We start from the raw sequence: 27,171 nt of genomic DNA on the forward strand, positions 1-27,171 counted from the left end.
ATTATCACTCAGGCAGTTGAGCCGTAAATGCATGATGCTTATAGGAGACTTGCCGGTGGCAAATTGTGCTTTATTTAATCACACCTGGAAACTTGTCATGTTTTTATATGAATGAGTCTAAGTGATGCAATTTAACTCATGGAAAGCTGGTCACAAGAATGCAGTGTCATTCCGTCCCCATTAGGGATGGGTCCCCCAGCCCCCTGAGATGAATCATGTATCCAGGGAAGAAACTGGCTGCTGTGAAGAATTATTTTATGGGTGTAGGTTTTCTCCTTTAAACGCTTACGCACATTTGCCTGTATTTCAGGCTGTTCCTCAAAATGCATCAGGCTCATCAAAGTTAAATCTGCAGTTGTAAGGACAGCAAAAAGGAAATGCAAGCACCAGTGAGAAACAGTTTTTAAAAAATCCTGTTTCTAAAACGGTAAAAGGACTGTGCTAATAGGGTTTCCCAGAACATTCCCAAAAGTCACTCCCAGTTTGGGGCTAAGTCTGAGGTATCTCACTGGAATCTGAAGTTTTATATTTACTGCTTTTCAACCATTTGAATTTCTGAGAAAGCAAGAAAGAGCCCAGCCCCACCCCATCACTCCATCCCATTCTGGATTGGATTTTCTTCATGTGGGCGAATATGTCACATGAATTAACTGGCTGTTTCAGGGGAACCCAGTGCACCTAAACTCGAAGGGCAGATGGGAGAGGATGGAAACTCTATTAAGGTGAATCTGATCAAACAGGATGATGGCGGCTCCCCCATCAGGCACTACCTGGTCAAGTATCGAGCGGTGAGTAGCTCCCGTCCCCCTTTTCACCTGCTTCTGCAGCTGTCACACCCACCTTGTTGGGGCAACAGCATGCACATCCCGGGGGGGAAAGGGGGAAGTAGGGCAGGACAGAGTCCTTCTGTGTCTTGCAGGGCTCAGGGGCCCTGCTCGGGGTTTTAAATCCCAAGATTGACCTACAGCCATCAGGCCGTGTCTACACGGGGATCATTTCAAAACCTCTGAAATGAACGTGGCGACAAACTCATACCCTGATTGATTTTTCTGCTTCTTGAACATTTCTATGAAGTGATTTTGCAATTACCCGGTAGCTTCTGCATATAATATACTGGTATCTCATAATCAGGACATTTGGTAAACTGTGTATTATGGGCCAGGCACTGTGATTTTCTCCCCACGAGAACCTGATGAAGCTGTTCTTATAATCATCTGCCCTTTACAGAGGAAGTACTATATCCATTCAGTGACGGCCTGATCTCTCATGCCTGGGTGGGCAGAGTTTGAGTCCAGGTCTGTGTGCAGACCCTGGGCTGTTAGCCCCTGCCCTAGGCTGCCCTACCATCCCAAACCGTGGTATTCCCACCTGCCCCTCACAGCTACCTGAGCTGTTCTAATCCTGCTAACAGTGAGCTTGGCCCTGAACCCTTTCTTCCTGGTTTGCTCACCATCTAAGATTTCTGTCATGCCGCCTGTCATCTCCATCCCCCAAAATGAGAATCACTCTGTTTCTCTGGTTTTAGAATGATACTTGGCCACTGCCAACCAGAGTCAATTGCTGAGAGATTTAGAGGCAGAATCTGAACACTGGGAAGAGTCTCTTGCTAGGATTTCTTACCAGTAAGAGATAACGAACCAGAGAGCAGTTTTCTTTCTTCCAATAGCCCCCAAGAAAGGATTTTTCAAGGAAGTTGACTTACTCCCTCTCTTTTGATCAGCCCCCACTGAAATGATGTGTGAGCTCTTACCTGGTTGGGCCTAATGGAGAGTCATTACAGCACAGAGCCCTACCAGGCACACGCCCACCCCCCCCCCACCCCCCTGCCAGCTGCTGGGCAGACCTGTCATTCCACTCAGCCCTTCCCCCACTTAATTGTGAAGTCAGGCATGAGCCTGACATCAGATGAAGAGCCTCCTCTAACGTCTCTAAGGCCCAGCCTCGAGACACCCCTGTAAGAGTGACCACTGTGGCTTCCTCGCTGTGGAATAGGATGCCAGGATTGAGTGGTGGCCCAGCACAGCCCGCAGGAAGTGGACAGTGCGTGTCTGGCCCTTGTTATCCTCATGTGGCCCAGACAGATGGGTTCTGGTTTCAGCTTTACCACTTACCAGCATGCCCAGTCTTCCAAAACCTCCATTTCTCCATCTGGAAAATGGGGATAAAATAGTTTCTTACATTATTGTACAGATCAGGAATAATATAAACAAAGAGCCTGAAATGTACCTAACACTTGGCAACCCCCCGTACATGGTAACAATAATTACCCTGAAGATGCCGGCTGGGTCTGGAGACACCTCCCGTATGAGGCCACCTGAGATGTCAGTTTTCCAGAAGAGCCAATGTGGCTGTGTCAGGCAGGTCTGTATTAAAAAGACAACGGGGAGTGGCCCCTGGGGGCTCAGTCAGTTGAGCGTCCGACTCTTGATTTCGGCTCAAGTCATGATCTCATGGTGCTGAGATCTAGCCCCGAGTCGGGCTCAGCACTGAGCATGGAGTCTGCTTAAGATCCTCCCTTGCCCTCACCCTCTGCCCCGCCCCACTCATCCGTTCTCTCCCCCCCACACACACCCGTTCTCTCCCCCCCCCCACCACACACACACAAAAAAAATATAGCAGGGACGGAACACCAAGATATGACAGCCTTACCTGCCCTGTGTTCGTCTTGCACTTTAAACACTCAGTGTTTGCTAGATATCATTAACATGTTATTAATATTTTTATATAACACAATATTTGCTTTGTATTCTGGTTGCCTCTTTATTACAGAGTTTGCCAAGGAAAGGAGCCTTTCAGAGAATGAGAATACAGACAGCTGAATTTGTTTTAAACTAAACGTGGGCCACATGGCAATCTATGGCCACGTGAACGTGCAGCCTGGCAAAACACTTCACAGGCTCTTGGTAGGGATCCAGTGAGAAAATTGTGGAAAACCTTTAGTACAGTGCCAGGCAGATAGCAAGTGCTCAATAAATCGTACTTTTTATTTTTTATTTTTCTTAATGTTTTGTTTATTTTTGAGAAAGAGAGAGAGACAGACAGACAGAGTGCCAGCTGGGGAGGGGCAGAGACAGAGGGAGACACAGAATCGGAAGCTGGCTCCAGGCTCTGAGCTGTCAGCACAGACCCTGACGTGGGGCTCAGACCCACAAACTGTGAGATCATGACCTGAGCAGAGATCAGACACTCCACCAACCTTGCCACACGGGCGCCCCTGATCCTTTTTCTTTTTAATAAAACAAATCGATGCAGTGTTTCTGTGTCCAGGAGGGCGAGTCACATGTACCTGACTGAGCATGAGCAACATCCTGAATCAGACAAGAAGGTTCTTTATTTCATTACTCTTCCAGGGTATCTGTGCACATACGCGGAGCACAGCTTGGCAGATGGTCCCTGCGCCACACTGCTATCTGCCGAGGTCTGTGTGTTTGCAGACGTGCAAGGGTGACCTCCTGACCTGTGCAATCCTTAGGGTTTTTCGGGCTAGTAAAGAATGCACGCCATGTCCTATCAGTGGTTTTTCTTTTTATTAGTTTGCACCAATAGTTAGTGACTCCCTTGAGTTCTTCCAGTTAGCTGGCCTCACCAACATTTGTATCTCAACTTTCCTGGTGTCTTGTGTCCTTCCTGCCGGTTTCTCCCAGAAGCTCTCCTCGGAGTGGAAACCGGAGATCCGGCTCCCATCCGGCAGTGACCACGTCATGCTCAAGTCCCTGGACTGGAATGCTGAATATGAAGTCTACGTGGTGGCTGAGAACCAGCAGGGAAAGTCCAAGGCGGCTCATTTTGTGTTCAGGACCTCGGCCCAGCCCACGGCCATCCCAGGTATGACCGCCTCTGCTCTCTGTGAGTCTCCCGCTTTGAATTAATGCACCAAAGCTGCACCTCCTAATGCGCCTGAACAGCCCCTGACAACTTGCTTGCTTCCAGCCATCCTCATGATCGGTCGCCCATGCAAAGCTTAGTTTTGCTTTGTACCTATCTGTGCAGTGGGTTGAGATGTACTGGACCCCCAGCAAGGCTTGGCCAAGCCTCCTGGGGCAATGGTCCTGTGTCATTCAGCCTTGAAGGACTGATGCTGAGCCAGTCCACGGGACCCCTGAGATGGGAAAAGCCCCACCTCCAGCCAAGCCTTGGAGGCTGGTTGAGTAAGGATCTTGTTTTGAGACCTTATCTACCCTCTGCCATTTCCTACAAGGACCACCCAATTGTTGAAGCGCTATTTGATGCTTGCTTACTGCACAGTCATGTTCCAGATCTCTTCTCTGTGGGGACCCCAAGAGAAGGAAGAGACGGTGCCCAATTAGTTAAAAAGCCTATCTTCCAAGGGCCTCTCAACTGAAACAAAGATTAAATTGAATTACTTGAAACAGAGCAAATGAGGAAAGTAGATGCTTGGAAACCCCATCTGTGAAAGGCAGTCTGCTGGAAACCATGATGCGAGTGGTTCTCCTAGGAGATGTAGAACTGTTTCTAGGGACCCGGGACCAACCCAAGTGTGGGAATAACGTGGGAGTTCTGCTTGCTGGCCCACCCACCTTGCCACTGATGGTTAGTCCCCTCACTGACAAAACCCGCAGAGCAGAGAGAGATCTTCAGCCCCTCTCTGCTTTCCCAGATCAGCCAAAGGCCGGCCTCAGGCAGGAGAGGTGGGCATAGACCATACAGCTGCAGCCTGTTGAAAAAGGGCCCCATAAACCCTCTGCTGTGTTCAGGCATGGCGGGGAAGATGTTTCGGTCTCCCAGTGGCCTTGGTCTGGCCCCATCATGCCTGTCCTCTCTCCAGTGCTTGCCTGGGTGCTCTATTCAGTTATCACAACAGCACCTCCCAGCAGGAGGGAGAACAGAAAGGGTACAGCTGCCTGGGACACAGGCGTGCATGTGCGCGAGTCAGTGCAGCAACAAAGGCACCAGTGTGTGGTGGCCGACTGTTGTGTGTGCGTGAGTGTGTGTGTCCAATAGACCTGTTGGGGCCTCCAGGGAGTTGACAGGTGGGTCTTAAACCACAGATGAGACACGTCGATTCGACCTACCCTCTGCATTCTCAGGGAGGCTCCTTAGTGCAGATGGTCAGTGGTAAAGGCAAGGCATTTGGGTGTGGCTGCAAGAAACGCTCTCACGACTGCTTAATATGATGTCCACTCGGGGTGGCCCTGCCATCCTGTGCCCTCTCTTTCTTTGTGCTCTTTGGTCACCTTTTCATTGAAATCGACGGTCTGGAATGTATCCAGATCTTCCCAGCTTTTATGGGACACTTAGGAGCTGGGGGGTTGGGGTGGGGAGAAGCTCGAGCAACCCCTTTTCAGCAAGGCAGACTTCTGGTGGCACTTGTTGCCTGGGCTAAGTGACACAGGCAGGTTGCTCGGACGTGCTGTGTCCACGTGTTGGGTAGTGCCCACAGCATCAGCTCGTGGGGTTGCAGCAGGTGGGGACACTGTGAATCAGATACAGAAACAGGAGAAGATGTTGTCCTCCAGGGCCCTGCCCAGTGGAGATGTCAGAGGCGTTAAGGCACCCCACTAACCTGGAGAGGGTCGGAGGGACTGCTCACCTACCGCACGCGTATTAGGAGGAGGTGTCTCTGTGCTTAGTTGGACTTTCCTGGCCGTGGCGTTGGGATCTGCGTATAAAACCTCTGAACTACAAGATGTGCGCTCTTGGTGGGATTCTGTGGTCGGTGCGGTAGCAGAAGGTGAGGGGTACAGGCGAGATCGTCTTGAAGAGCGACTGGGTGGGGGCCATGGCGCAGTGGGAAGACGAGTCCCATCTATCGCTGAAAAAGCACAGTTTGCTGCACACAGCGCATCTCTCCCGCTACGCGTAGAAAGCTCTAGAGGCCAGGAGGCTGTGGGTAAGCTTGTTGACTGCCCCTCAGAGGCCTTGCCTTAGTCGAAGGTAACACTCTCCTAATCAAACTCTTGTACTTTACTGTGGAGGCTCTGTTCTCTCACTGTAATTTCATTTGCTCGCTGACCCCTAACCCCCGAATTCACCCTGCTGTGCTGCTTCTGGCCTTGCTGAGCTTTGGAACTGGCCTTATGGGAATAATACTGTACTGAACCCTTCCCTAACCTTTGTCAGTCTAATTTACTAAGTTGAATTAACCTTTGATTCTTGCGTTTTCTGTATTTGACCTAATTTTTTTTCTTTTTATCTATTTTTTTTTCCTCTGTTTCTGTCTCTACCTTCTCTTTCCTTCTCCCCCCTCCTCCCCTTCCTGCGTCTGTCGTCACACATGTCACGTTGGACGTGCGTCACTGGGACATCCCCACTGCCACATTTGTTTTTAAACAACCACATTCTCTCTGGGCTCCCATTGCTTGGGACCTTCAGCGACCTTGGGAGGCTGCTGTGCGTCCTACACCTTTGTCTCATTGCTTCTCTCTGCAGTGACTCTTCTTTTGCTCTGTTAGGAATTTGAACACAAACACACACAAATTAAATTTGCTTAAATGCCCAGTTCCCATGAGAATGATCAGTTGCCCCCTTTGGAAGAACCTGTCAGGACTGCCACGGCCACGCCACCAAGTGCTCTGTGTGGAAGAGGAAGGTTTGGTGATTGGAAAAAGCTGGACCTCCAGACATTTTACCATTCGCGGATACTTCCATGCTGCTTCACGAGGAGTTTGCCCCCTTTTTTAATGGCAGTACAAAAATATGTGGGAGCGCTTTTCTTTAAACGCGGTTTTTAGAAGAGCATCATGCTAGTTTTACAGAGAAGTTTCTGCACATCTCTGCTACTTGTTGCATTTTTTTTCTTACCTGAACATGATGTGGCAGAGAAAAGTGTCTAAGTACCTCCTAAAGCTTGCATCAGAGTGTCCACATCACCACGTTTTCCCTACCCCATTCCAACCCCGTGCTCCCCCTCTGCCCTTCAAGAGTAATGGGCACTGCTTGCCTTGACGTGCCCGTGGTCAGGGGGCCAAACCGCTCTGATGCATCCGGGCATTTTGCTGACATGATGGGCAAAGTAAGTCACCCTGTTGCCCATACAGTGGAAGAAAATGGATTCATTAGGCATTTTCCGGGGCTGAACAGATGTTCTGGGGGGCACGGTGGTCCTGGTATTACAACCAGCCCCTTATGCTGGCTCTGCAAACAGGACCAACCTGTGATATGCCCAATACCAGTCAGCTTTGAAAGATGCACGTCTCCCAGTTGGAGTGATAATGGGACTGCCCAGCAGATTAGCACAGAGCCTGTCTTGGGGGTTGTGGTCCCACAGTGACCCACCGTGTCGCATAAACATCAGCCCCCAGGTTAGAAGTATCCACTGCAAGCCCAGCATGGGTCACGCACTCCGCGACCCCGCACATACTCACCAGAGCAGATGGGTGGGGAACAGGCCCCTCCCAGAGTGTCCACACTGCGAATCACTCAGCCTGTCGTACTTCCCGAATGCCCTGACCCCCGCCCATATTGGTCAGTGACTCTAGTGACATTTAGAAAATTCTGGTGAAAGCCAGCTAGTCCTCTCTGCTCTTGAGGGGGCGTCCTCTCCACGTGCCCAGGAGAGAAAGATCAGTGTGTTTGCTAAAGTCTCACATGGAGACCCAGGCGGGTCCTGCTCAGTACCATCCTGTACACGCTTGGGGATGGACCCTCTGCTAAAGAAAACCTCCGTCCATTGTGGTCACGTATCATCCTATACATCTCATCTCTAAACATCCCACAGAAGTTTGATTTTTGTTCTTTTTGGTTTATTTTTTAGTTCCATTTGGTTTTTTCTAATGTTTGAAGACTAGTCTTTCCCTTTGGGAATCCAAGGGACCCCGTGGTCTGCAGGGCACGGCTGGTGGTGTTGGTCGGCACAGGCCCGCGTCCCCAGCGCTCACAATTTAGAGGCTCACGCACACACACTCTTCCAGCAGCTCAGGCAGGTAGTGCCTCTTGCCCCGGCCCTGTGCACCCCCAGCCCCATCTAGAACCTCTCTGCCTGGGGTCCCTGACCTGCATTCACACCAGCACAAGAGAAGCAGGCATGGTTCTGAGGCTCAAGGCAGAGCATTGAGGAGAGGCACCCGGGGCCTCTGGGCCTGGTGTAAAAACCCCAGGTCAGTTAGAGCTGCAGGGAGGACGAAGGAAGGAGAGATCCATCGTCACCCAAGTGGCCCGTCACTGTCCTCCTGGCCTCTGGCATGCTCTTGATATCATCTTAGGCAGAAGTCACATGTTCCCCTAGGGGGGGGGCCCGGCCTGGCCCCAGTCCCGCCCCTAGGGAAGGGACAGTGTCAGTGTTTCTGAAGGGACTCCTCAGAGATCTAGTCCCAAGCATAGGGAGGCCTGACAGAGCCCTGTCCCCTCAGCACAACCCCAGGCGAGGCGTGCCTCAGCCAAAGGCACTTTGAGGCCACTGCAGACCCATGGCTTATAATGGGATGCCTTTCAAGAGACAGTGTTAGGGCACATCCACTCGTACTGGACACCGTCCTCAGTGATGGCTGTGGCCCCCAGCCCCACCGGGAATCCCCAAGACAGCGGCCCTTCGAGCCCCCACAGGAGTAAGCACTTGCCACCTCGCCGGGCTCTCCCAGCCGCTGCGCCCTGCTCAGTGCTGCCCGTGCCCCCCATGCCGCGGGGTTTCTCTGCTCCTTTCTGGAATATTTATATGGCAGGTTTGGATCATGTATGTTACTAATAAGAATGCTAACACTGTTGTGTAGATAATCAGCGAGGCCTTTATGAAGTTTACACCTTTGCATTATTAAAGGAAATAACAGTCCACGTGAACTTACCGGCGTGCTTTGATTTTATTTAATAGCTGTGTGTCCTACCAAGTGTCCCAAGTCCTTTCCCTCCTCCACCTCACATGTACCTGAATAACTCTGATTACCCCAAATTGTACCCCAAACTTGCAGCCTGCTGCATGGAGTTTTAGCAGAGGAGAGGCTTTCCTTTCCCAATGAGGGGCTATGCATTTGGCTCAGCTATCCTGAGAGCTCTTGTGGGTCATTGCCTCCTTGAACTTTCCCAGTCCCCAGCAGACAGGGGGATGAGGGGAAAGTGCCTTTGCAGAACCAGGAGCTGGTCACTTTGGGGTCAGGAATGCATTGTGGGCCATCAGACATACAGTCTCTGTAGCCAGGGCTCCTGATGTCACTGCCCCCATTAAAACCCCATAGCAGAGGCTGCACAGAGTGATCTTGTGATCAACAGAATGCGAGAGAAGGTTCTCATTGGCAAATCCTATTCTGTTTGTAGTCACACTTAGTAGGACTCTTTCCAAACTTAAGACCAGCTGTCTGTTTCACAGCAGATACTGGGAGGGAGGAAGCAGACGTGTGAGGGGTTTGCAAGTGAACCTGAACTCCCGCTCAGTGGGAAGGGCACCTGGCTGCACTGAGGTCCCGCGACATAATGACTCAGACCCATCTGGTGTCTGTAAAATGTGAGACCCATCTTCCCATTTTGAGGCATTTAAGAGAGATGTATGTAGGTCCCTGTCATGGGGCAGCCGGTTCCCCGGTCAGTGCCAGCCTCTCCCATGCCAGGAACCACAGGAGATGGACAGCCTCACTTTCGCAGCATCACCATTCGGGTGGCTGTGACCCTGGAGGTTATGGAGGAACTGCTCCCAAGAAAGTCTGTGCGTGCAGATGTGGGGTGAGTCAGTCACAGGAGGCCAGCGTAAGGTCATGCAAAGACAGATCCCTGGAAGGTTTTAATTTTTCCTTTTTTATACAATGTTACGTAAGGTGTAGGAGATAACCTATGTCCTCCTCGCTCTCCTGAGCTACACAGTTCTGTAACATCCCCCTAGAGGTAATGAATGCTGACTTTCATACCCTCTCATCTATTTCCCGGTGTTTCCCTTACGTACAGCTTCTTTTTGTAAAAGTTGCACACACCCTTTCTCTAGCTTAAGGAGCCTCTTACTTCCTCTGGAAGTCTGTACTCTCAGTGGTGAACTGGCTGGTCCTTTTTCCTTCAGGGACAGTCTCTGCTCCCTCTCTCCATACATTCAGTACGTCAGTTACGTCAGTATGACCACCTCAGTGGTCAGGGCCACGAGGCGAGACTCCACAGCTCATCCGTGGGCCAGGAGTCATAGAAGCCACTATTATTCACTGTGACCCAGGCACAAGATGGCCTGGAGACAGCGCTCCTCAAACTCTGCTATGTATAAGGATCACCAGGGCCGCTCGGCCACATCCAGATTCCTGAGCATCACCCACAGAGATCCTGATTCACTAGAACTGGGGAGCCCCAGAGTCTAAAGCACCCTAGAAATTCTGCTGCAGGTGACAAACATTATGCTAAAAGGTGTGTTTATTTTTCACATAAAAATAAAATCCCGAGGACCAGTGAATAAAAATGGGACCCACTGAGTGTTCTAGTCTTCCAAGGGAAAAGTCGTCAGTGCAGAGGACCTGTACCGCGTGCAGGGTGCTAGACCGCAACATGGGACGGCAGGCTCCTGTGGTTGAAGAGGGTGTGGAGACACCTTCTGTCCCAGGCCCTGCCCAACACAGGAGCCTCTTCCAGAGCACTAGGCATCCCTGCCAAGGGTGTCCAGGCACAGGGTGCTTGCCTGCCGAGGCAGCTCACACTGTTAGCTCTCTCTCGAGGGAAGCTGAACTACCCCCAACCCCTACAGTTTCCATCCAGCAGTGATACCAAGTAAGACCGCTTCCATTTCACGACACATCTGTAAACATCTGGAGATGGTGTTCTCATCTCCAGACTAAACACCCACTCGTCTTTTTGACAAATATTCTTTGAACATTTCCTATGAGTCGGGTTGTGCTAGATGCTGGGGAGAACTAAGAGTACCCTTTAGAACATTCTGGAGAAGACAGCCAGATAAAAAGCATGCAAGTGAACAGAAAGTGGCAGATAGAAGTAAGAAGAGAACAGATACTCTACTACTCTATCTACTCTGTGGTAGATACTGGGCAGAGTGAGAGATCAGGGGACGGAGGGAGAGGGCTCTCCAGCAAGGTGACATTTGAGCTGAGGCCTGCAGGACAGCAAAGAGCCAGCCAGGAGGTTACGGGGCTGGAGGGTTCCCAGAAAGGAGTCAGCAAGGACCTAAGGCAGGAATGGGCTGGGTGTATTCAGCAGGTAGGATGAAGGCCCTGGCCTGGAGCACAGGGATGGGTTGGGGGGAGGGGGTGCGGGGAGCAGTGCCATGAGTTACAACAGAGGTGTGGGAGAGTACACGACATGTGTAAGGCCTTTAGGCCAGGAGAAGGGAAGACCGCTGCCCTTCTTTCTGTCTCACGTCACCGGGGTCTTTGTATCCTCTGGCCCTTCCCCTGAGTGTGCCTGCAGAACCCAGGCAGCCCTCCAGCCAGGTCTAACGAGCCCAGAACACAAGGTGGACAGTGGCTGCCTCTCACATGCACAGAGCCCCCTTTCCGTGGACCATTTGTCCTCTTCAGAGATATGACTGGTCCCCTAAAACCACGCTTATGTGTAAACCTCGGAATGTCGAGTTTATGCCACTGAGTCCGAAAATACAAACATTCTCCCCTCCCCCAAATGCTTTAGGCTCCTTCCTCGGGAAGTAGGCACTCGACACCTATTGGGCACCGACGTCAGGAGGCGGCAGTGGCTGGAAGCCACTGTCAGGGATAGAAAGCCCAAGGCTGGTAATTCCTCCCTGTTCGGGGAACCAGCTTTGGGATTCTGAACATCAGGAAGGCTTGTGTGCCTCTCTGCTTCTTTGGGTGGAATGTATGAGGAGCCGGAAGAGAAGAACGAATGCTCTCTTCTGCTTTTGTGAGCTGCTAGGGAAAAGACCTGCTCTAGCGGATCACGGGGGCCAGCCATCAGTTCCCTGCTGCCGAAGTCCAGAGACAGCGTGGCTGGAGCTGGGTCCTCTGAGCACAGAGGCCTTTGCCAGTATTGGGACCTTCCTGGTGGATAGGCTAAGGTTTTCAGTGCAGGTTGGATGGGACCAGCCAGCAAGCCTGAGGAGGAAACACTGGGAAGCAAGACCAAGGTCCCAGAGAAGCCAAAAATACTCAAGAATTTGAGAGTCTTCTCCAACTATAAGGCCCAAATGCACCCTGGGTGCGAGAAATGAAGCTATGAGCAGTCGTCTGTGGCCTGCTGGCCTGGTGGTCTGTACCCTGAATTAAACTTTGAAACAGAGGCCAGTGGGGTGGGACCACCGCCGAAGAGGCTCCGCGATACCTGACCAGGGACACCTGGGCAGACAGAAGAGTGCCCCCAGGAACACAGACTGCATGGAAGAAAAAGATTGGGGCCTGTCTGTAGCACATATCACCTTGGACTACACGTTCCTCCATTATCTGGTGTGCTGTGTGGCTAACAGGCCACTGGGCCTGGCCTGGGGCTCAGCAAAGGCACAGCGAGACCCAGACCGTGTTGGCCACAGTTCCCGCCTCTAGTCAGCAGACCTGGGGGATCCCAGTGGGTCCTGGCAGCACAGGAAGCTTCAGACAAGGTCTGGTGGTGGGGTGGAGCAGCCAGTTCTTGAACTCTATCCTTCCAGAAGAAGAAAAACGAAGCAGACATGCTCGTGTTTCAGTGTGATGTCATTGTCTCCACATTGGCTTATGGGCAGAGCTCGCTGCCCACAGCATGACTTCTTATCTCCCAGACACTGGGGTGGGGTGGGGGGGGAACCAAACAGGGGGCCACCTCAGGCAGCTAACATTGACACAAGGGGGCCTGGGGAGCTGGGGTCCTTCTGTGATACCATCAACACCCCCGGGGCCCTGGGGAGTGCAACACAAGTTGAGTCATTCAAAGTGAGCCCAGCCAGAACGGGCATGCTGTGGGCTGCTCAAGTGGGAGAACGTGTCTGTCTGTAGTGGGCACAGAGGACCTTTGCCCTGAGTGTGAGTGTGCCTGTCCGTGTGGGTGTGCATCTCTGGGTGAGTCTGCTGGTTTTCCTGAAGTCTGATCCAAGTGTGCCTGAGCTCCCAGATGGTGAGTATTCCCAAACCTTTCACCCTGGGCAGACCTCCATGTCTCCAGAGTAAATGGTCTTCGTCTGTCTCCCTGGGTGCAGTGAAGAAGGATAAGCCATGAAGCCAATGTACACTGTCCAAGGTCAGGATCATCTAGAGCCATCCTTAAAGAGGAGGAGAGGAGGTGGGGTCATGTACTGGGCATACTGTTGTGCCTCGTGCCAGCACAAGCCCAAAGGAAGCCTTGGGAACCCTGTGCTACCCCACTTGGGACCCTGTCCCTGAGTACTCCCAAGAGCCATGGTCTAGCCTGAACCCGGTGACCACCACCTGCCTGCCTGCTTCCCTGAGCTCAAGAGGAGATCAGCTAAGTATGGGGCTGGGGGAGGCTCGGAGACTGAGCGCAGGGGTGGAAATACAGCTCCTGGTGCCCACTCCTCCCGACTTGTGGGAGCCTCATGCCCCTACCCCCTGGTCTGTGAGGTAAGGCTGCCATCCCGCCCTCTTGAAGATACAGAGAGACTCTGTTGTCTCCACACCGGGGTGTAGAAAGGCCCCACGGAAGGTGCCACTCTTGACACAAATGCCACGACTTTGTCCTATAGGTGCTACCCCACCCCCAGGGGCTGTTGCTCTGCAGGGTCCAGCAGTCTGCACGTCAGTGTATTAACCACCAGCCATCTCTCTCTCTCTCTCTCTCCCCCTCCCTCCCTCCCACTCAAGCCAACGGCAGCCCTACATCAGGCCTGAGCACTGGGGCCATTGTGGGCATCCTCATCGTCATCTTTGTCCTGCTACTGGTGGTGGTGGACATCACCTGCTACTTCCTGAACAAGTGCGGGCTGCTCATGTGCATTGCCGTCAACCTGTGCGGAAAGGCTGGGCCCGGAGCCAAGGGCAAGGACATGGAGGAGGGCAAAGCCGCCTTCTCGTGAGTGCAGACTTAACTGCCACTGCTAGGGTCTAGGCTCTGCCCTGGGCCGGGGGGCTTAGCATCAGAACCATCTCAGTTTCCCCATTTGGAAACCCCAAAGGTGGAAAAAAAAGCACGGGAGAAATGTTTCCTAAAACACAGTCTTTGGGGATTCCTGTTTGAAAAGCTAACACTTGGGCCCAACCCCACATCTAACATATTAGAATTTCAGAGAAGGTTGAAAATCCCTGCATAGGCCAAACTGAGGGGAATTTTCAGAGCTAAATAAACTTGGAGGGGACCTGCCGTAGCATTTGAGACACACACTTGCCTTGCTGCCGTTCGTTCATGTCTTCATTCATTCAGTCATTCATATATCACTCAACAGATATTTACTGAGCAGCTAAAACAGGGCCAGGCTCTGTTCCCAGACACTAGGTTACACCTGCGAACAGAACAGGTAAAACTTCCTGTCCCTTTGGAGCTGACCATCCAGATGCTGTCCCCTCCAGCATCTCTGGAAAAACGGGTCCTGAGCCAATGAGCAAGAGGCTCCACAGACTCACCGGGTGGACCTGAGCTGGAGTGAGGTGACAAGAGGCAGAGCAGGGAGTAAGCTGTGAGAGTCACCACAGGGCAGGCACTGTATGGAAATACAGATTATCTGAGCACTTCTCTGTGCCAGGCACTGTGCTAAGCACTTGACATCCGTTGTCTCAGTTAGTGTTTCCAACAGCCAGGCAAGGTCGAGACTGTTGCCTGCCCCATTTTACAGATGAGGGGACGGAAGCCAAAGCGAGCGAATCCAATGTTCATGGTCACACAGCTGGCACGAGTGGGAGCTGAGGCTCGGGCCCTTGGGCTTGAGATGCCCACGCCCCCACATCAACTTTGGCCCAAACCCAGGAGCCCTGAGCTGTAGCCGGCTTCCCCGGGAGCCCCCTTCCTGCCCCAGCAGGCCAGGATCGAACCAGCAAAACTCTCTCCACAGGAAAGATGAGTCCAAGGAACCCATCGTGGAAGTGCGGACCGAGGAGGAGCGGACCCCAAACCACGATGGAGGGAAACACACGGAGCCCAACGAGACCACCCCGCTGACGGAGCCCGAGTACGTGGGTGGGGAGGGGCGGCACTTCGGCCGCAGAGCCCCACACTCACCTCATCGCCTCACCCATGCCTCGCCTCCCATGCCTCCCACCCACCACTCCCAGCCCAACAATGCAGCCCAGATTCTGGAGCCCTTGGCCAGAAATGCCTGAGCCCACTCTCTCCCTAGAGAGAAGGCATTCCTGGTTCTGTGAAGAGCCTGCAGATGCTCTGAGAGGGTTCCAGGGGTGAGCGGGATCTCTAGACCCTATGCCCGAGTCACACGCACATTCTGGAAGTGGCCGAAGGGGACACAACCGCACTGAGAGAGGCTCTGAGCTTTGAAAGGCTCAGCAGATTCTGTGTAGGATTTTCAAGAGCTCTAGGGTTTTCTGCGTTCTTCCTGGAAGGATGAGAGGAGGTGGGGGCGCGTAGAGCTCCCTGACCCTTCTGTTGTCAGAAGCCTGGGGGACCCTCAGTCAGAAACCACGTCTGGCCGAGGCGGTCATGAAGGCTGGCTGTCGTGAGTGCTGGGGCTTTGAAGGGAGTGGAGTTTAGCGAGGATTTAATTTAAATCTCTGGCTGGACAACCCGCGACTGCTAGGGGCCTTGGGAGCACTCTTTGTCTGCCATATTCCCAACCTTCCCCATCAGTTCCCATGGAGCCCCTAGGACAGCAGGGCCCATTCCTCGGGGTCCTTGACGCCAGCAGTGGCGGACGGCGAACTGAGGCTCGCCTCTCCTGGAGTTGGGGTGCAGGCAGGGGTCAGACAGGGCTGCAGGGAGAGGCAGCGCAGCGTAGAGAGCTGGAGGGGCGTCAGCAGGGAGGAAGGGCCAGCAGGTCTGTGTCTCCTGTCTCCTCTTCTGCCCGCCTGGGCGTGTGCTTCCTCTTGCTGTCCTCGTTTCTCTGTGGGCCTGTGTCCGTGCCTGTGCGTCACTGCATGCCCTGCCCACGACCCCCTCCTTGGCTGCGTCCCCCCTTCCCCACGCCCGCTTCTCTGTCTCGTCCCAGCTTCATTGTCTATTCTCTTCTACTTCCTGTCCTCCCCACAGGCTGCCGGCCGACACCACAGCCACTGTCGAGGACATGCTGCCTTCTGTCACCACCGTCACCGCTAACTCTGACACTATCACCGAAACCTTTGCCACTGCTCAGAACAGCCCCACCAGTGAGACCACCACCCTGACCTCCAGTATTGCCCCCCCGGCCACGGCCACGCCTGACTCAAACTCTGTGCCCACTGGCCAGGCCACCCCTTCCAAGGGGCCCGGCGCCACCGCCTCCTCCCCTCCCCCAGCTTCGGCCCCCAAGGTTGCCCCCCTCGTTGACCTGAGCGACACCCCGGCCTCAGCCCCTGCTGCCGGCAGTTTGTCTTCTAGTGTCCTGGCTCACCAGGGGGCTGTGCTCAGCCCCAGCGCCCCTGCCAGCTCGGGGGAGGCCTCCAAGGCCCCTCCCGCGAGCAAGCCGAGCCCCACCGCGGCCGGGGCAACCAGTCCCCTAGCGGCAGCAGCGGCAGCAGCGGCCGCCCCTGCCACGGCAGCCCCGCAGGCCAAGCAGGAGGCTCCCAGCACCAAAGGCCCGGACCCCGAGCCCACCCAGCCCGGCGCCGTGAAGAGCCCGACCGAGGCAGCAGCCACGGGCCTCACTAGCCCGAAGAGCGAGGCTGCCTCCGTCAGCGCCACAAACCCTGCCCAGGGCGAGGACTTTAAAATGGACGAAGGGAACTTCAAGACCCCAGATATTGACCTTGCAAAGGATGTTTTTGCAGCCCTGGGCTCTCCTGCTCCCACCGCTGGGGCCAGTGGACAAGCCCCTGAGCTTGCCCCTTCCACTGCAGACAGCTCTGTTTCGCCTGCACCAGCAAAGACCGAGTACGGCCTCTCTTTGTCTGCTGTCGTCGGGTTATGTCCCGTGGTGGTGTGCGTCTGTCTGTGCTGTGCTGTGTCCTCTTTGTTAGATGTGTCTTCAGCCTGTTCCAGGGCTTCTCTGAGGCGACTGTCAACCAGGGGGCTGGGATGAGGAGGGGACAGAAGGGGGGCAGGCAGCCGCCTGCTCACTAATTAGGCCATGTTAATTACGTCTTCTCCTTATCATCCTAGCAGCCACTTCTGTTTTCCCTGGTGGGGGGGGGGGGGGGGGGGGGGGGAGCCTCGCAGTCGGGCCCCTGATGAGCGTAGCTTGGGAAGCAAGCTAAGGAGGCCAAGGTGCCCTTATTGGCCACCCTGGGGCCCACAGACAGTGTGTTATCCAGGGTCCAGGCTGAGTCCCCACCAGAACAGCACTGTTATGCAGGAAGAAAAGAGGCAGACCCCAAGGCCCATGTGGGGAGAGGATGTGGTCCAGAGGGCCCTGTCCCACTCCGGCCCCAGATACCCCACCCCCTCACCCCCTACCCCCCCCCACCACCACCTACTCTTGCTTCTTCTGACCTGGAATGTCTGGGAACAGTGAGAGCTCACAAGCACCGAATGACTGTTGGGTCTCCAAGTTCAAGGGCAAGTCCTTAAACTTAGCAGCTTTCTTAAATATGATGCCAAAATGCAGTTGGAACTGGGGTCTAAGCCTGCTTGCCCCAGTGCATCCTTAGATCAGACTTTCACTCCTGAGACTGAATAAGGCAGAGCGAGACCTAGGTTTTTACAGAGGCTCCTGTGGCTGCCCCCACATGAGCAGTATGCTGCCACCAAGAGCTGAAATAGGACTGTCCCCAGGAGCCCTGAACCCCAGGAAGTAGGACTCCTCTATCCCGCCCACTCAGCACCCGCTAACCCCCCTACTCCCCTTGTCCCCATGTGTAGCGTGACATCCCAGTCTAGCCTTTCATGCCACAAAAAGCTGCCTCGGTCACAAAATTTTCTCACCCTGGCCAGGCACTGAGGGTTAGGCACTGAGGCATCACCAGGAAACACAGAGCACAGGGTGTGGTGGGAGCAAAGACAGGCAAGAGCAAGGCAGTTTGCAGAGGGGCCCCTGGAGTCAGTACTGGGGAACCAGACCAGCATGCCCCACTTATACCAGTCTGACTAATTATACCAATTATACCGATCAGGGTGAGGAAAAGGCCACATCTGCTGCCCCCTTCCACCACCCCAGGTAAGGACCCTGGGCCCCTGGCATTGGATTAGGGCTGGAACAGAAAAGGTCTCATTCCTCAGATTCAGTGGCTCTCAACTTTGGCTTCGTTTTAGAGTCACTTGGGTGCTTTTAAAAGTCATCATGCCCAGACCAATTAAATCAGGATTTCTGGGGGTAGAGCCCAGGCACCAGTGATTTTTAGAGCTCCCAGGTGATTCCAGCGTGCAGCCAAGGATGGAGACCATTGCTCTAAGCGGGAGCCCCTCCCGAGGGACTGGCTGAAGGGTGAGTTACTGTAGATTGTGTTCTCACTGCTGTTTTCCCCATTCTCTGCAGGAAGGGCCCCGCAGAAGCAAAGTCGGAGAGCCAGGAGACAGAAACGAAACCAGCGCCAGCCGAAGTCAAGACGGTCCCCAATGACGCCACACAGACAAAGGAGAACGAGAGCAAAGCATGATGGGTGACAAGAAATGAGCAGATCAAAGTAAAAAGTGACACCATAGTTTCACCAGAGCATTTCCAATATCACACACAGACACACACACGCACGCACACACACACACACCTCATTCCTCTAGTGTCTTTTGCCTTTAAAAAAAAAAAGTAAACAGATAAACAGGGGATCTCCTTTTTGTAGGTTTATAGAAAGGGTTCCTTTGCTGCGCACTCACTTGTAAGAAAATGAGACAAAAAGGTTAAACCCACAGCCAAACTAGGACACTCCGTTCCCTGAAACCATTTAAAAACCAAACAAAAGGACCCCAAATTAAGAATCTAGGAAGCTCAGAAAGAAAAAAAAAAAATCTAGGTTCAGGAAGACCGCACTTGGTGTTGCCCAATTGGCACAGACCAGTTTCAGAGAAGTGCTTCCAGGCACTAAGACTAACGAATGAACAAAGTCCAAGTTTATTTTTATACTTTGAGTCGAGTTTGAACTCTGTAAAACCCCATAAATAAGTTATAATTTCTGTTCACTTTGTATTTGTTCAGTATGCAAAGTGTGTCACCCTTTCTAGCTGAATTCAATCCCCACGTAGACTCTCGTTTTGTAGGAAGAAGGCCAAATTGCAGCTTCTGGGGGCAGATCTCAGTTTGCAATATTCGAATTTCTTTCTCCTTCCTTTTCTCTCTCTCTCTCTTTTTTTTTTCTTTCTGCCATCTTTGTTTTCCAGTGTTTACAAGTTGACAACTGTTTGACTTTGGTTGTGTTTAAATGTCCATGTAAAGTAGCTGCCTTTTTTTTTTTTTTTTTTTTTTAAGTTACAAATACTGCCTAGAGGCGGGTAGAGTCATCACAGGCTTGTTTTCGCACAGGACAACTTTACAAACTATGATTGTTTACAGTGGCTCTCCTCCCCCACCCCCACCCCCCCCCATTCTGATTTGAAATTTTTGCCTGTGTGCAACTCAGGTGAAAATCCATCTTGTTCTGGAGTGGTTTTGCTTTTTTTTTTTTTTTTTTTTTTGGCCCTTCAATTCTTTTTGTATTTCCTTGGGGGTTAGACCACTTTCTGATTAGCCACCACCTGCCTGTATCTGTGAAAAAGAGTCTGCCCCCCCTAGGCATCTGCATCCCCTTCCTTTTGAAGGACTCCTTAGGCTTTGTTGAATGAAGCAGAGAAGATTGTATAGTTGGGGCTGGTCTTGGTGAACACACATTTTTACCCCAAACATCCCCTTTTTGTAGAAAGCCAAATAAAATATATACATACAATTTCCTTTTGAGCCCAGAATCTAGATTTGAGCGGAAGAGCATGTGTGCTTCAGGGAATTAGTGTCTTTTTTTGGAAATCTGTTGAAGTAAAGTAACATCGGCCTTCTGTTCACTTAGGCAGCATTTATAGAAACAAAAGAAAAAAAAAAAGCCAACTGCTGTCTGGAGTCATAACACAACTTTCCTGGATCGGAAACCAAGTGGGGAAAAAAAAATACAGAAACTTTAAGGGGGATGGGAGGGGGGAGAAGGGAAAAGCCAGCCCTTTGTATAGAAATTTTGCTTTTTTTTTTTTCCTCATTCTACTTTAGAACTGCAAGCTTGTGCACTGTGGATGCGTGACTATTTTAGTGTGAAACGTGTTTTTGTCATAGTATTGAAATAAAACTTCAACATAGTTTGGTTGTGGAAGGTATAGCAGATAGTTCAGAAAAAAATATTCAGGAAACAAGAATAACTCTTAAAAGGAATTGAAGCCTTTAAACAAAGAAAATGAAGTAAGCGTGATTTTGATGATGAAGAGGGCGCTAATACGCGGAAATCGGCGCCCCGGCATGCGCTCCTGTCCCACGGTACAAAACCGCAAGAGGTTAGGGTGGCGAGACCTCTCCTGAGTCTGTTCTCCGGGCCACACTCCCCAGTGTCCTGACACTTCTGCGGTCTGATCAGTGACGATATGCGAAGATTATAATTTCAAACTGTGAAAAAATAATGGTCCTGTCATTTGCTAAATGTGGGGTTATTTTGCATTTTCTCAGCTCCTGGGGATGGAAACGGAGGACCCCATGCACCCAGCCCCGGCCCCTTTGATTGTAGGGCTTGCACAAGTCTGTGGTTCAAATGCACAGGCCCTCAGGCATGAGTAACGTGCAGACAGTTCTCTGAGCACATAGCAGAATGGGGGCTCCTGGGTGCCCAAGACGGGGAGGGCCCAGCAAGGAGCAGCAGGCTAGGAATCCCACCGCCGGGCTGTCCATGGAATCAGTGGCTCATCTTCTGATGTTCCTGGCGTTGACCACCTAGGCCAAGCCCGTGCTATACCTCACCGAGACTGTGCATTTCACGCCAAGTGGTTGTGATCAGGCACACTGACTTTGGTTCTGATGGTTAGGAAGAGAAAGAGGTATAGTCGACCCTCAAGTAACCTGGCCCGGGGGCAGCTGACACCCCTCACCCACCCAGAACCCTGGCTCCGCCGTCAGCTGGCACCCAAGACTGCCCACCTTTTGGTCTGCCTCTCTTTCATTATACATAGATTTCTCTCTGCATGCATGAGCTTTCCTTTTTCTTTAAAAAAAAAAATTCTAAAAATTTTAAAAAAAGCAAAAACAAACAAACAAACAAACAAAAAAAACCCAGAGCAATGCTTTCTCTAAAATCAAAGAGGGAGTCACTTTATTTTCAAGATGTTCTATCTTTTATGTTAAGAGATAAAAGCTTATAGTTTTCCTTTTTTAATTTTTTGAAGGCGGGATCAACTCTACCAGTTTCCAATGTCTATGTGTCTATATGTGTATGTGCCATACATATGTATTCACATAAATAGCGGCATGGCCAAGTTCTTCTGGAGGGGTTTCCACGTGCCACGCACAGGGTCTCTGAATCCTGGAGGGCCGTAGTGTACATAGTGCAGCTTCTGAAGTGGGACTGTATTTTCACACTTTTCTATGGAGCCCTTCCAAGTCCCAGGTTTTCACTCGAGGCTGTCTGTCTGGATGGTGGTTTTCAGACCTCCATTAACATCCCTACCCAGCATTCCCTACTTCGGGGGCCTTCTCTCTTGTTATAAACTTTTTACCAAGTGAAAACATCAATACCACCTTTGTTTCCATTCTCACTGGTGTAAATACTGAGTACTAACTGAGAATTTTGACTTTGCATTCTGTCAGAATACTTGTGTTCAATAAAAATTGAAAGAAAAAAAAAAAGCTGCTCGTGGTCAAACTGGGATTTATTTCGATTCAGTGAGAGTCTATCAGGTGAATCATATGGGGAAATGCCAGGGGTATTTCTTTTGACCTTGTGAACAAGGTCAGTCAGCTCAGTGTCTTGAGTTCACATTCAGTTGAGTTCAAGGTCAGTTAAACTCAGTGGCTTGAGTTCACGTTGCCCGGATGATGGTTTACAATGTTTTCTCTCAGTTTGATAGAGGAATCCCAGTTATGAGAATGGCCAGCCATCAGATTCGGACAGATTTCATTCAAATCCTGGTTCTGCCACTTCCTTGTTGACCTTGGAATAATTCCTTAATCTCCTCAAGACTCAGTTTCTTCTTTTGACAAACAGGAGATACTAAGCTAACTGAGCTGAGGTCCTGGCTAATGAGTGAAGCCGTGTATATGAAAACAGAGTGTAGGACTGTCTTGGCACATAGTAGGTACTCAACAAATGGGGATAGTGCTGATGGCATCCCAGATGTGGGATAGCATCAAACCCAACTGGAATAACCATCTATACCTGAGCTCCAAGGTTTCAACATGGAGGTCGGCGCCTGAGGCTTATTCCAGAATACACGATGCTTCGCCTTCTTAGTTCACCATACTTCTCAGCACTTAGAGCCTCGCTTTGCCATACCTCTCAGCCCTTGGAATTTATTAAAGTCTCTGAGCTAGACAGAGTAAAGCAAACTTCACCAGACTCAGAATTCTCTTGTATATGCTGCTGTCCAGCGGTGTTGGGAAGAGCCAAGAGTTGGAATTACCTATTAAACTGTGGAACTGCAAGTTCCTGGAGAGGAGCAGGCCCCAGGGGGAGGCGGGTGAGTGAGTCTTCTAGGGAGCAAGATATAAAGAGGCCCTCTCTCAAGGCCATTCCTACACCTGCATGGGTCTGAGGCGCCTCCTTCGTTTGTGTCCTACGTGCCCCTCCCTAGCCCTAGCCTGGGGAGGTGTCTTGTTCTGGGGTGGTGTCTGCATCCGTTCCCAGGCATTGTCCCTTCACTGGCCCTAGAGCTCATTCTAATGACCCAGAACCACGTAATTCATGTGATTTCCTGTGCCACCAACTGCCAGCGGCATATGGTAAGGTAAGGAGTGATAAAAACTGACCTCATGAAATGATGACCTTCTCTCTAATGGTCCATGAGGGCTTGCTTTCACCGCCTTCTCCCCTCCTTCAGGCTAGCCTCCTCCCAGATTCACTCAGTATTCACTGAGTGTCTCCAAGATACTCCAGATACAGCAGTGAACAAAACATTCTTGCAGAATGTTAGTTTACGTGTGAGGTGGGTCAGACAATAAGCACAAAAGTGCCTGACACGTGGTAGGGTCATTAGGGCTCGTCACCAATACTCCAGCTCTCCTCTCCCTCCTTCCAGGTCCGTGATAGGATAGGATGGTATGCCTCTGGTCTCATGAAGTGGGCACGGCCATGTACTTGCTTCGGTCAATGGACTATGACTTCTAGGCAGAGCCTTGATAGCGGGTGTACATCTTACTACGGCCGCCACGGCCAGCCACGCTGCAGGTGGTACAAGTGCCTTCACCTAGGCCCAAGATGAGGGATGTGAACTCATGGAGCATGCATGAGGGAAAACCCCAGTGGTTATCTGCTGCACGTTTAATAACCAGCCCTCCAAGAGGGAAGAGGAGGGAGGTATACACATGTTGTGCGTGCTTGTTACACACTTTACTGAGACAAAGAGTGCAATTTACAAATCATATACCACACTCTATACTGAAATTCCATGTATCCATATGGTGCGGAATGCTTTGGTACATTTTTGCTGAACTCTTCTCTAGAATCAACCTATGATTACGATTAGTGAGTGAGTGAGTGTCGTTCCAACAAGAACACTGGCTGATTCACTTGTGTTAACAGATAAGATGGAAGCGAAGCAATGAAGATCAGTGTGTGGGAACTTCACTTGTTCATCAGTGGTGTGAGGGACCACTGCCGAACTGGGCAGAAGTTTTGAATACCAGGATATGGCCTCCATGTTTCATGCCAGCCCCAGTGGAACGGCTGCAGACACGGCACATTTGTTTTTGTTTTTAATTTTTTTTAATGTTTATTTATCTTTGAGACAGAGAGAGACAGAGCATGAACTGGGGAGGGGCAGGGAGAGAGGGAGACACAGAATCGGAAGCAGGCTCCAGGCTCTGAGCTGTCAGCACATGTGTGCGGGGCTCGAACTCACAGACCTGGAGATGATGACCTGAGCCGAAGTCGGATGCTTAACTGACTGAGCCACCCAGGCGCCCCCAGACACAGCACAGTAAGTTGAATCCACATCATAAATATTTGCCCCATCGCTCTCAAGTCTAGACAAACACCAAAACTCAAGCAAACCCTATTTGTAGCATTTACTGTTTCTACTGGTATGTAAATATTCCCTACAGGGCTGATTTCAACATGCCAGCACTGAACGAGGAGTTAGTAGTAAAGCACGGTAGCACAGCATCATACAGCTTATCTCTACCAAAAAATAAGCACAAGCACAGAGAAAATAGTAATACGTAGTAATACCAATAAACTATCAACATACATTCATAATAGTAAAAAGGTAGTAAAATAATTGAGAAGCGGTACATTTTGAGTATATATTGCCTTCATTTTAAAGATAATTTTGCTGATTGTAGGTTTATGCAATTTAACTTTTACTAACAACTGGCTCATAAATTTCCTGAAAATAGAACGATTCTCTCAAAGCAGTAAAGGCTGGCTCCAGCATACCGCTGGACAGCTCTTTGTGCTGTCAGCCACTTAACCTTCAGATCTGTTACCACAGCATGATTTAGGCTATCGTGGCTCAACACTGAGTGGTGAGTGCCACAGATAACAATAAATCCAGGTGAGGAGGAGGTCAGAGTGCTCTCTGAAAAGGTGACATTTGAGCAGTGACCTGGAAGAAGTGAGAAACTAAACCACGTGAATATCTGAACAAAGATACTTCAGGCAGAGGGCGTAGCAAGCGCAAAGATCCTGGGGTGGGGGCTGCTCAGTGTGTTTGGGGAAGAGCAAGAAGGCCGTTGTGGCTGAAGCAGAGAGCAAGGGATGGGGTGGGACATCGGCACCCATGAGCTGGACAGATCACATAGGGGTCTGTAGATGACTGTTAGAATTTTAGCTTTTTTCTTCAAGCGACATAGAAAGCCAGAGGGATGTTTTGAGCAGAAGCCTGACGTGACTTGATTTTTGGCAAGATCATTCTGGCTGCTAGGTGGAGACATCACAGGAGGGCAAGAGAGGAGGTGAGGATACCAATTAGGAGGCAATAATCTAGATGGGACAAGACAGTGTGCTTGGGACCAAGTTGGTTCCAGTGGAGAGTGAATAGCCCAATTCCAGTTATCTCCCAAAGGTGAAGCTAGCAAGATTGGGTAATGGATCAGAGGTGGGGTTTGAAGAAGGCATCAAAGGCAGCTTCCAGATTTGGGGGCTAAACAATTAGAAGGATGGAGCTGTCATTCACCTTCCAAAAAGAGTGAAGGAGAAGCAGATCTGGAGGATGCAGAGTTTGGTTCTGAACACTTGGGAGTCTGAAATGCCTGTGAACGCCCTAGTGGAGATGATGCGCGGGCCAAAGTTCAAGGGGGATCTGGTCTGCAGACACATTTAGGAGCTGTCAGCATGGAACTCGTATTCAAATCTCTGGCACTTGGGGAAATCACCAAGGAAATGAACGTGGATTAAGAAGAGGAAAGAACCAAGCAAGGAACCCGAAAAGAAAATTCACAGGCAGCTCCCTGTCAAGGAGAATCATGGGAAAATCCCACTGTGCCATTTGCAGCCTCACCTCAGGGGAAAAGAGGGAGACAGACAGTGACACTCCATGTTCTTTCTACATGAGCCTTGTCTTCTTATTCCCCTAACAGAATTCGCCTCCACCTGTCCCACTGGCTGGCACACAGCGTTCCTGCTCAGGAGTCTAGAGAATAGATGTTGACTTGTAGCTACCAAAAAGATGACCAGGACCCCTTGCCACCCTGGTGTTTGTATGCTCGCTGCCATTCCGGTGAAAGTCCTCCATGGCCACTGCCTCCCACGTGGCTTTCAGAAACCCTCCACAGCAAGGTCACCCATGAGGACTGCCTCGTGCAATGAGAGCCCCAGCCTCAGCCCTGGTGCTTAGGGCAGGCAGGGTAGGTTGCCTCTGGGCGATGAGAGTCGCTCCCAACATGGCCTTATAAATCTCTTACAGAAATCACCCCAGTAACTCCCATCACATAGGCTGAGCTTGGGTGGCAGCAGCTAGATCATGAAGGAGGTCTCGTAGGATTTTACCTGGTAGCCTCCAACCCATTGGCCTCACTCGGCACAGAATGAGTTGTGCGGACAGCGAATTTCATCATACCAACCACTTCTTTCTCCCACCTTCCCCAAAAGATCTTTACGAGCTCCCAACCACCCTGAGGATAAAACACAAAGTCCTAACAACACCCGTCTTGGCCACTGCCCCACCCCTTGCTTACTGTTCCAGCTTCATTGTTAGCACGCCTCCAAATCCTCCTCTGCTCCAGCCCTAATCCACTATTACTAAAAACATGTGTCTCCTCCCCTACGCCCCAGAACTTACACAAACCATATTTCATTTCCCTGCAGTGCCTGAAATTGTTCAACACTTTTTACCTACTCTTTGGAAGTGAACACACAGCTTAAGGTGGCTTGAACAGAGTTTCACAAACACAATTTAGTTGCAGGGTTTACATGTGGCTGGAGAGGGTCTACCTGCTCGGGACCCTGAGCTGCTGCCTGCCATACCCCATAATCATGGGTCACCATGCCCCTCTCCTCCCTCCAGGCTGGTGACTGTGTCTGGCGAGTGAGTAGCACCTGCGTGATGGAGTCAGGCAGGGACGACGTGGGTTAGGGGACCCTGAAAGGCAGAGACATACTACCCTGTGTCTATTACTCAAAACTCTCAGTTTTCTGATGGACAAGGCTGACCCAGCAAAACCAGGGAAACTCCTTCCTCGGAGTTTTCTCTAAGGGGGCAAATCTATGGGTTGGGAGGCAGGGAAGAGCAGACAAGAGGCAGGAGAACAGGGCAGTGTGATCTGTAAAGGATCTGCTGGTCCCCAGGTCTCGCTGGCAGGAGTTTGCCTTTCCAGGGGACAGTACTATGCTGTGTCTTCCTGAGCAGGCAAGCCCAGGCACTCGGCTATGAAGTCCAGCTCAGAACAAGATGACCCACAAGAGACTGTCCGTTTAGGGTGCTTTCCACCGTGATGGCCATCAACAGCCTGCTGGAAATGTGGTGGTCAGCATGAGGAACAAAAGTGCAAAGATCTCTCTGACAGGATGAAACTCTGCCAGAGAACACGTATTTGGAGCCCAGGACCCAGCCTGCAAGTCCTGCCACACTCCTGCTGAGGGAAGAAAGACAGCGGGTCTGCAGCCCAGGAGAAGGCCTCTCCGGGCAGCCGCCAGCCCACCCTGCACCCTGGGCCGGGAAGTCAGCAGCAGTCCTGCTTGGCCAAGCTCTTCTGTCGCCCCCTGACTGCAGGCCTCTGCATCTCTAGGGACACTCTGTGGATGGAACCTTCTGGAACCC

The 27,171-nt window shown here is 51.4% G+C and overlaps 1 protein-coding gene across 1 annotated transcript in view; it reads left to right on the forward strand.

The window, feature by feature from the left end:
- The window catches only part of NCAM1 (neural cell adhesion molecule 1), a 385,399-nt gene extending 363,854 nt beyond the window's left edge, over positions 1-21,545 (forward strand). Inside the window, exons 22-27 of the mRNA XM_042957775.1 lie at positions 664-788; positions 3,645-3,825; positions 13,611-13,818; positions 14,792-14,908; positions 18,299-18,446; positions 19,794-21,545. Coding sequence (XP_042813709.1) covers positions 664-788; positions 3,645-3,825; positions 13,611-13,818; positions 14,792-14,908; positions 18,299-18,419 — 752 coding nt within the window. The 3' untranslated portion in view covers positions 18,420-18,446; positions 19,794-21,545. The remainder of the gene's footprint in view (positions 1-663; positions 789-3,644; positions 3,826-13,610; positions 13,819-14,791; positions 14,909-18,298; positions 18,447-19,793) is intronic.
- The last annotated feature ends 5,626 nt before the right edge of the window (positions 21,546-27,171 follow it).

This window comes from Panthera tigris, chromosome D1, assembly GCF_018350195.1.
Source record: "Panthera tigris isolate Pti1 chromosome D1, P.tigris_Pti1_mat1.1, whole genome shotgun sequence".
Classification (NCBI taxonomy): domain Eukaryota; kingdom Metazoa; phylum Chordata; class Mammalia; order Carnivora; family Felidae; genus Panthera; species Panthera tigris.